The 10678-nt window shown below is 37.3% G+C and overlaps 1 protein-coding gene across 9 annotated transcripts in view; it reads left to right on the forward strand.

The window, feature by feature from the left end:
* The window catches only part of GRB10 (growth factor receptor bound protein 10), a 150367-nt gene extending 140327 nt beyond the window's left edge, over positions 1 to 10040 (forward strand). For 6 of the 9 annotated variants that reach the window (XM_074825355.1, XM_074825375.1, XM_074825362.1 and 3 more), the window contains 6 exons: positions 428 to 505; positions 1171 to 1287; positions 2162 to 2228; positions 3265 to 3352; positions 6023 to 6116; positions 6893 to 10040. In XM_074825355.1, the coding sequence (XP_074681456.1) occupies positions 428 to 505; positions 1171 to 1287; positions 2162 to 2228; positions 3265 to 3352; positions 6023 to 6116; positions 6893 to 7039 (591 nt within the window). In that variant the 3' untranslated portion in view covers positions 7040 to 10040. Of the gene's footprint in view, positions 1 to 427; positions 506 to 1170; positions 1288 to 1512; positions 1657 to 2161; positions 2229 to 3264; positions 3353 to 6022; positions 6117 to 6892 lie in introns of those variants that run through there. The other 3 variants (XR_012623396.1, XM_074825383.1, XR_012623399.1) reach the window with 3 other exon arrangements.
* Positions 10041 to 10678: the final 638 nt, after the last annotated feature.

Consider the following 10678-nt stretch of genomic DNA (forward strand, 5'->3'; position numbering starts at 1 on the left):
GAAAGGTTCTTATTTTTTATCATTATGAAAACCGAGTTTGAATGTCTTAGGCAGAATTTTTTTTTCAGTTCACGTTACTGGAGGGTAAAAAGAGGGGGAGTTAATATATGTGTTCTGACCTCGAGTGAAAGCTTGTATTCTACAAGGAAAACATGGTGATAGCTGAGAATGGCAGAAATTACCTGTGTATTTCACTCAGGCTTGTAAAAATGCTGTCTTTTAAATAAAACTTGTCGTGCCTATCTACTGCTTGATTGCCACCTGCCAAGCACTGTTACTCAATGCAGATTGCTTTGGGACAGCTTCTCATCATGAAAATAATAAACTGGTGGCACCTTGCTCCAGTGTAAGCGGTATTATGAAATCACTGTTTTTTTTCCAAGGGTATATAGTTGAATAATAATGTGCTTTGCATTTCTGTTGTCAGTATGGAATGCTACTGTATCAGAATTACAGAATTCCCCAGCAGAGAAAAGCTATGCTTCCACACTTTTCCACGCCAGTAGTAAGTAATGAACTTTACCTCATTAATGTATGATGTTGGAAAAGATACATTTGCTTTTGCATTTTAAAAGTGGAAAATTTTACGCTAAGAAATGTAAACGCAGCATTGTGTAGCAAATCAATGTAAAGTTCACGTTTCGCATGAGTGCAGTTTACGTGGTTGGCTCTCCATTATCTTAGGCTTACATGATCCACATGATTGAAAAATCTTGGATACGTCAGGCACTTTGAGATGTACAGTACAGAGACATCTGGCTGTCTCTGCAGAAGCCAGCTTAGGTCTGGCAAAACTAACACGTAAATTTCCTAAAATATGTTGGGCCAAGAGCTGACTGTTAGCTATCTAAAAGTGAAGATCCTATATTTGGATCCCAACTGGCCCTGAAAATGACTGGAGTATAGTAATAGGGCAAGTGGGCAACTTAAGCAAAACAGATTTTATTCTCAGCCTCTGAATCCTCTCCTTTCCCTATGGCCTAAAAAGAAAAGCCATCTATTTTTGTGTCTGCAAATCTTTTGGAAGGGGGAAAAAAATGAGATGTATTTTCGGTGCTGTTGAAGGATAACTGTGGACAGTCTTTTGAAACCAAAACATTTTGAAATGAAAACTCTCAAGCTGGTTTTTTCTTTCCCTGTTTTTTGAAACAAGTGAAAATTCCTTTTCAGAGAAGTGTATCTGAAAACTCACTAGTAGCAATGGATTTTTCGGGGCAAATAGGAAGAGTTATTGAAAATCCTGCTGAAGCACAGAGTGCTGCCTTGGAAGAAGGACATGCTTGGAGGGTAGCTATCTTCTCTTCTTTTCTATTTTTGTAATTAGTAAGTGTCTGTTGAGAGCCAAAACACAAGAGTGTGCTATGATGTTAGTGCAGTGCTGGTCACAGTATAGCTTAGCTCCGACCTGAAGCAATCACACTGCAAGCATGCAGATCTGAAAGTCAATATCCATCTTTAGCAAAACTGTCACATTCACAACAACCTTCTACCACTGCTTCTCTGTCCCCCTAGTGTCCAGAGGAAAGTTGAGGGGGAAAGCAGACCCACCAGAACTTTACTGCCAGTTTGCAAAACCAGTCTCTGAGGAGGAATATGTCAAATTAAATGCTTCCCCACATGGAAGAGGCTGGGGCTCTGACTAATGGCTTGCTCCCAGTAAGTTTAATTGCAGAATATACAAGAGGCAGGACCTCTTGCAATGAAAACTGATGTAACTTGTTTATAGTGTCTTGTGGACAGACAGCTGCAGTACAAGTTTTCCCACATGCTCGTCTCTTAGGGAATAGGAGTCATTACTGAAGCACTAGCTGGTGCTTTATGTACGGGAGGGAAATACTGCTTGATTTACTGAGTGCCTGGTGTTTTGCCTGAGCAGAAACATATCAGACTTTTCTTTTTTCTGTCTTTTTTTTTTCTTTTTTTCCTTTTTTTTTTTAGATACTGAGCTTTCATCATTAACATCTGGCTTGTGTTTTAAGCCAACTGAAATGAGCTGCTGCTTGTAGATTAGCCCCCTTCAAAGTTGCGTTTCTTTTTCTCATCCTTGCATTAAACTTGCCCAGCCCCCAGTTTCCTGTAAATTAAATCTGTATTGCATGTGCACTAATTCTTGTCTGTTGAGGCTTAATGTGGATTTAACGGTAATTCATTTTCTCTATAGAAACGTAGCACAAGAATGAACATCTTGGGTAGCCAAAGTCCACTCCATCCTTCCACACTGAGTACAGGTAAATTCTGCTGGTTTGTAAGTGTAGTATCAGAGGCCTCTGTGGGTAAATAAAAGTTATATTTCATATAGAGACAGAGATAGAGTGCAGCCATGTAGTGTTAATGCCTCCATGTCAAATACAATGTTTATGTTTATCGGTAGCTTCTGCCATTAACGTGCCATTATGTCATTAACATAGAGACATAGTAGAAGGAACTTGTTTACCTTTGAAGGCATGCTCAAGCTTTTCTTTCATATTAATCTTTTGAAACTCAGATTTTACAAAAATAGAGACTCCGTAAGTGTTTCCATTTCAAACAATCCAGAAGCCAATTCTTTGTTTTAGACAAGGAAATTCAATGAGTGATCTGTTAAACTTTAAAGAGTAAAAATGAGTCTTCAGAACAGCATTCATTCCATTATAACTGAATAATGTAAAATATGGATGCCCATAATGTGAGGCCTGAACATCTCTTTGAGATATTAAGTGTATGAAAATAATAGGAAATTGCATATTAATATCCTGGACTTCTTAGAGGAGACACAGCTATTCTCTGTTCCTATTCTGTGTTTCTACTCTGTTGAACAGAATTTAAAAATACCATTTGAAAAACAATAAAACAATAAACATAAAAATATTTGGAGCTAACTCCACCCTTGAAAGCACAAGCTAAAGTGCTTTTCATTATTTGAGAGTTAAAGGGACTTGGTTCAAACTCGTTAGCTTATACATTGTATTTTAAGAATTGTTTAGTCCCAACATTTTCAAGAAGCTATGAAAAGGCAATATTATAAGAGATTTCCCTCGCTGACCTAATCATACATCTGCAAATCAGAAAATACATGGAGATAATGCCTGTCTACTTGGTATCTTAAGTAGATGCAACAGCTGGTGCATTTTTCATATTGATTCATTTTTCATATAGTTGATGAAAGATATTTTATATTCTGTAACAAAACTATACTCACTTTTAAAATGTTTAAATATTTAGTGTGTGGAAAAAACGGTTGCACATTACTGTTTTTAACCATCCTCTTTTTCCTCTTGTTCCCAGTTATTCACAGGACACAGCACTGGTTTCACGGCAGAATCTCTAGAGAAGAATCCCACAGGATTATTAAGCAACAAGGGCTTGTAGATGGGTAGGTATTCCTGTTGCTTAGTATTTATGATCTGATGGTAAGCATTACAGACAAGAACACAACTTCTGCTGTAAGGGTTTATAGGTTTGTTGTGAGTGCTTCTGAGTAACCTGATCCTCGAGTAGTCCCATTATAACCTTCTTCGATTTCAAAAAGTCAGAGTACGTGTTTGTAGGAGTGGGTTCCAACTCTTAATTTGAAAAATAAAATACTAAGAATACACCTAACCTTTTTCCTTTTTTTCCAATAGAGGCAATCAAGTTTTAGAGAATGTTAGAGTTTGAAAACAATTAATTCCTGTAATCTGCATTGAGGACATATTTTTCAGGCAAAGCTGTTCCTCGCCGTTCGCCCACAAATTTATAATCAGCCATTTGTACTCTTTTGCATGAATCAGGGCAGTTAATGATGAATTCTCACTATTTGTTTCTGTTCTAGAGCAAAGAAATGAAAGTACCTGTTCCAGTGCTCTCTAAAATGTCTGTAGTTGAGACTTGAGCATCTTCTGAGCATCTCTGTTTCTCTTATTTGTATGTAGTTACAATTATTGAAGGGAAGTTGCTTAAACTGCATTCAGCAGTTCTTTATTTGCAGGATGGGAAGAGCATGGTTGCCTTCAGTTCACTAATCTCACTGCTGTCAAGGTTAAGGTAGAAACTTCCATGTTGGCTTCTCAGGAGACAGTCAAGTTTAAACCCTTCTTCAGCGTTTTCTGATTCAGGAGCATCACTAATCTTTGTGAAGAATGAAATAGATTAGAGAAACAGAAATTGCTAGTGCATGTACATATTCACCCAGCAGTGTTTTTTTATTCTTTTGGGTTTTTTGCTAGCTAAGGCTATTTGGATTTAGCTCAGCAGGTCAAACAGAGAAGAGAGGCCGAGAAAGCAAAGCACTGCTGACTTGTTGGGTTTCTGGTTCTCTCACACTACAGATTTTCTTTACAGTCTTGGGCTCATTTTGACTTGTTGCCTTAGGAATCTAGCGGCTCATCCTCCTTGGTGTTTTCGTATGTGTTAATGTCTTTGAGGCAGTGTTAAATTTGTGCCTAGCCAGCTTACTCACTGTAGAAGGTGAAGATTGGTTAGTTTGGCTGTAGGAAGGTCAGTCAGCAGTGGCAAAAGAACCATGCTACCTGTGTGCTCTGAGATCTAAGGGTCATGGTTTCCAGGACAGAGAGTCTTGCCTGTGTTTTCCTGCCCTGTGTGTTCTCAAACAAAAGAAGGTAGAAAGTTAACAGTCTTCTGACGTCTCATGTAAGATACTCAGCAATGCATACATGCAGCTGATACTGCTATCATTTGTTTCTGGAAACTATTTTTGAGGATGCATCTATCTTTAGAGTCATTATTTGTGTGGACAGCCTGTTGCTTGCCAGAGGTTGTGCTGAGCTTTGCTTTGTGCCACCAGTTCATGATACCATGCGTTATCTGAAATGGCTAGATTAAAGATAATTTAGAGATACCTGCATGAACTGCAGTAACTACAGATCAGGTAAGATCTTTCTCCCTGAGATGGATCCTAATGTGTAAAGTCCTTGGTCCCTTTTCCGCACGTCCGGTCTTGCTAGGACTAAAAAGGAATGTTCAAATGTCGTGCATGGTTTCCGGTGGTAGCAAGACATGCCTGTCTCTGAGTATTGGACTGACCCTGGTTATGAGGGTGCATTTTTGTGGTATTGACATTTCTCAATCAGTTCTGAGGAGCAGGAGCTGGAGTAAGTTCTTCTGGGTTCATAAGACTACAAGCAGTTCTTGCAACTCAGCCTTGGAAAAGTGTGGTCCTGGCTTAGTGGTTAGCAATTAAGAGGGCTTGAGGCCTGCCCCAGTACTGTGCTTGGCCATCTCACAAATCCACTAGTGATTAGTGCTGTGAGCCTTATGCCAAAGGTATATTCTTGTTTCCTGTGGCATGGAGAGGTTCTCCTTCCTTAGTTCATAAATGTCAAGGGGAGGAAACATTTTTTGTCTAGATTTTTTTCTCCTCTTCTAAGTATGTATTTAACCATTTGAGTTAGGACTTCAGTTCTGTAGGTCAACTTAAAAGTGACAGTTACATAGTGTATTAATGCTGCTAGCTATACTCCTAAAGTATATTCTTTTCCAGTGATGCTGAGGGAAAAATGCTGTGACTGTTTTAGAGGAAAATCAGTGTGTGTTTTCCCCATCTTGATAATGTGGTTGCTACTTAACTTGATAAGTCATTTTAAGAAAGTATTGAGCTGTTTCTGTGCAATTTAACCTAAACATAGTTTTGCTAACACTGGATTTCTGTAAACTGATGCAAGATACTGGAGAGTGGGAACAGATTCTCATGTATTTCTTTCCCATCTACAGAAATCCAGATTTGCTTTGGAGTTAAATGAGAACCTTTTCTTCATGAGAGTACATATCAATAATGGAAAGCTCAGAGAGACCCTTAAAAAAAGCCTCATACATGCATTCGTAGGGGAAGAACTATTTCCCTGTATCTTTCACTTCTTGTTTCTTTATCTGTTAGTGTTGCATAGCCATGGTATAAAAATGGAAAGCAAATTGCCAGTTATGGAATCACCCATTAATGCAACTAAAGAAGAGTTAGGCAATAGCACAAAAGGACTTAGTAGTTATGATTATTTATGAAGAAATGGATTGTGGTATTCAGTGTGTCCTTAAAAATGTTCTCTCCTAGACTATTTCTTCTCCGGGACAGCCAAAGCAATCCAAAGGCATTTGTACTTACGCTGTGCCATCATCAAAAAATAAAGCATTTTCAAATCTTGCCGGTAAGTAGATTATTTTTAATACTGATTACAAAAAAAAGAAATTTAAAATCATAAATCTTTGCCAACATCTGTAGAGACCTCTTATTAATTACTGATGTAATTAACAGGGATGTTCCCATTAGCAAGTATATTAGCAAGTATTCTTTAGAATTTTCAAATTCTGATTAAAATTCTTTGTTAACATTGCCTGGAAAACCAGTGTAAGTCACTTAGGTATAGAAGTAATGTACAGAACTTGTTCTCTGTGACAGCAACAACAGCACCAGTCATCACTCTTATCAGTTAGCCAAACGTAGATTAACTTAAGGAAACTTTAAAAAGTTTTATTCTGGAGGCTATCCAATAACATGAGCTTAAAATAACATTACACTGAGATGTCAAGAACCTATTTGATTTTTGCCTTGATCAAAAAGAGCATCAGAAGTTTAAGATCATGTAGACCTCTTTATTGGTCCAAACCTTCTTCCCTTGCTTTGCCTGCCAATTTTACAAACAGTTAGCAAATATTTTTGGGGGTATTTTTGTTTTATGTAATGAAGATCAGTGCTGTCTCTACAACTTTCTATTACTCTGCCTGTGAGCTTATCCCTTTCAAGATGGCTTAACATACATTCTTTTCTAGTGCTGTGCATGGTTTCGTGAAGATCTCTGGGACTAGATTGTTTGGGCAATGCCCATAACTTATCTTGCATCACACAGTTTTACTGTTTCTGTTTTGCCACGCTTGCATGTCTTCATGTGCTGTCTAAATTGAAAAGGATATTTTGTTTCCCCAGTGTGAAGATGATGGACAGATATTTTTCAGTCTGGATGATGGGAACACCAAATTCAGTGATCTAATCCAGCTTGTTGAATTCTATCAACTAAACAAAGGAGTTTTGCCCTGCAAACTCAAACACCACTGCATCCGAGTGGCCTTATGACCTCAAATCTGACTCTCACTGAAGACTGGATTTGCTAGAAGAGTAATTGTAAGAGAACGTTGACACTGGGGAATTGGCAGATTTGTAAGTTGGTAAAAATAAATAAAAATATTATGCACCTTGGGACTCTGAAAGGGATGGATTCGACAGGTGCCAACAGACCAAGATTGCTGGTTTGTCTAACACCTAAGAGTGATTGCTGCTGAGTGTCCCAGCATCCCAAAAATGGGGGGAGGGTATGTAAAACCATGAGTAAATTTGAAACAAAACTGGAAACTTATCTTGGCTGGGCCACTTAACAGGAACAAGTGTGAAGAGAAATCTTTGAAAAGAACTCTTGCCCTGGAATAATCTTGACAATTAAGACTAGTGTGTTTACTTTTTGTATTGATCACTTTTTTTGCACTCCTACTTTGTTTCGGATATTGTATGCAGCCTATATTAGGAGCTGATGTGGCTTTTAAAATTCATGCAGGAGTTGGGTATTAATCTGCACCCTAAAATGTATGGAATGCTTCAGCCTAAAAGGATCTAGAAGAAAATCAAGAAGTGTGTGTGTGTGTGCGCGCGTGTGTCTCAAAACTTCTCTGGAGACCTGAGGTTCGATGATCTGCAGATGTCTTTGAAGAAGCAATGAGGATACAATTCTAAAAGAACATACCACCATATATGTACTCTCTGTTGACTTGTAGCATTATGGCTGTAGTATGTTGATGGCATATTAGTGGCATCCAGTCATGCAAAGACTGTATTAGATTCTATGCACAAATTTTTATTATTGGAGTGGTGGTTTGTTTTTTACAGCCTTTTGACTGTTTTCCTGAGGAAACTTACTGTTACTAAATAGAATAGGACTGAATGACTACACTTGTATTTGAAACCACCATTTTTTGTGAGAAGATTCTTCTGCGGGTAGTCTTAGTATGACAAAATAAAAAAAAAAAAAAAAAAAAAAAAAAACAAAACAAAACAGTGTTTTTAGCTTTATAGCTCCTTGAATTTTCAGACTGTTTCAAAGAGCTCTTTCCGTATAGTAAAGCTACAGTGACACAAAACTCTCCTGGGGGATAGGGCATAAAAGGAACTGTACCCCTTCTGCTTTCTGGAGGGCCATGAAAGTTTACATGGTGAGAAAGAAAATACTGGGAATGGAAACACATTTGATTGTGAACTAGCTGCTGGCAGTATCATCCATCGAGGTAACTGGTGATCCCCGTGTCATACACGCTAAAGCACACCAGTACCTATGGCAGACAAGCGTGTATCCTGCTCTGGTGCTGGTTTGTCATCGGAACTACTTTATTGTTAATGTTTAAATCAGTTATTTAATGTTTACACAATAACTCTTTCTGATGATAAATCAGTATTAAAGTTAGACAAGTCCCACCTTGATCCTCCAGTTGCAAATACCATTCTTTTAGCAACGCAGTCAGTGCAGGAGCTGTTACTGAATTAACTTCCCAGTACTTGATGCAGTTAGCCACAGTGAGGAGCATTCCACCCTGGGAACTTGCAGAGTGCAGTGCAGAACGGAGCATTCTTAAGATGGTAAATGATTTACGCAGGCTAGTTCATCCTTACTAACATATTTGCCACTGGGTTTGAAATCCTAGCCATCTGAAAGGATAAAGAAGGAAAACCAATCCTACACCTTTAGGTCTTCATGTAGTGTTGAGAATAGCTTAAGACAAACCATAACCTGCCTGAGTCGTCCATATCAGCTTATAACTATGTCAATGGTATAGAAACACTGTATTTTAGTTTACAGAACACATTTAGTATTTTTTTTTCCATTTAATGTCTAGATATTAAAAATGAAGAAACTTGATTTTGTTTTTAGTAGACGCCTTTTTTGTTTTGTTTTGTTTTGTTTTTAATTGTACATAGTGAAATGAGTGTTCCTGCTTTCTAGACAATGTATTTTAAAACCTTGAAATTAAGCTAACTTAAGTCTGACTTCACTTTGCATGCTTCTATTTGGCCCCTATTAGGAGAAAAAAGATACTTGTATTGACTACATTACCAGTTTAATAAGACCATTTATGCTGTAGTTTTAAGTTTTTCTGTTTACATAGCTTAGTGACAACCATGCATTTTTCCCAGTAGGCGGATAGTATTTGCAGTGTTTCATATTTATAAAAAAAAAACCTTGCATCTTATTTAAATTGAGAATAAAAGTTTGACTATGAATCATGATTTTTGTATGTAGATGGTTGACTTAGTATTTTGTACTTTTCCCAGCTAAAGTGAGCTGTTTTGAGAAAGTGACCACCTTCAAAGTGGCAACAATCTTACTTAAGCAGATCACTGCTTTGTCTTCTTTCTGCTGGAAAACAGTCAATACCACCTTAGTTTTCCAACAGATTCAGCTGGCTGCCAGCTCAGAATACCAAGGACTGAAGGACATTTGACTCTTATTTTTGTATTTAAATGACATGAATGTAAAGGGGATGCTCAGGGTTGTTTTGGAGCCTGTTGAATTTTTATCTTTTTGCCTGTGATTTTATTTTCTAAATAAATACTTCATGTAGCAATCTTGAATATGTTGAGAAGGAAAATGCCAAACCATTTTGGTAATGAGGTTACTAGTTAAGTTATGTTACGATAGGTGTTAAAGTACAAAAAACTTTTTATTTGTTAATCTTGAAGAAACACGTGCCTCAGTTTAGATGTTTTGTCTTATCTTTTCTGCACTAAATACCTGACAGTTTGACCAATCAATGCACCTTTCCAGTGGCAAGACTTGCTTATCGTAAATTATATTGTCACAATGCAAGATTTAGTGACTGTAAAATGGAATAAAGTTTAAAGTTTCAGGGAATGCAAAAGGTATTAACTTAAGAGACAAAACCTTTATTCAATATGCTTTGCTTCATACTGTAAATAGCTTTTTGGCTTGTGAACCTAATTGTAATCTTTCAGGTATTTTTGTACAAATAAGGGACTGATATTCTGTTTCTTGTAATTAGAAATAAACGTTAATACAATGCTATTCATTTTATATTGGAATGAATGTCATCTTTTGGATATATCTGTATACCATGAATCTCTTGCCTTAATTTTGAGTTATTTGGGGTGGGATATATTAAACAGCCTTTAAGAAGAGTTAAGAGGAAATCAGAATCCCCAGGATATCTTTATTCTGGCTGTTCTGTCTTATGATTCCTATTAGGACAGACTGTCCTTTTTTTTAAAAAGAACTTGTTCACCCCCTTTTGTGTGAGGAAAATTATCGGGGATATTCTGCTATGATAATAATTTCGGAAGGTTGCTAGAATCAAATCAGGAAATATACCATAAGCATCTTTTGCGTTATAAAACAAAGCTATAACTCACTGAAAATGTATGCTCTGCATAAAGCACTTTATTGGCCTGATAGCTGTTGGATCAGGAAACTTTTCAATAGTACTTTCAGAAAGCAATTATTTATCCCTGTAATCCTTGTATTTGAGTGGTCCATCAGCATTTGTGTGGAAAAGCACATCTGCACAAAATATGGTTTTGCTTAAAAAAGCCATTAGAGGGGGAGGAGATTGGTGGTTCTTCTGGTAGATAGAATAATAGATGGTTGGAAATGTTTCACTTTTTTGTTGGACACAATCCTCCCCTATTTCTGCCTTGCTAATCCGTAGAAGCCAT

This window comes from Strix aluco, chromosome 1, assembly GCF_031877795.1.
Source record: "Strix aluco isolate bStrAlu1 chromosome 1, bStrAlu1.hap1, whole genome shotgun sequence".
NCBI lineage: Eukaryota > Metazoa > Chordata > Aves > Strigiformes > Strigidae > Strix > Strix aluco.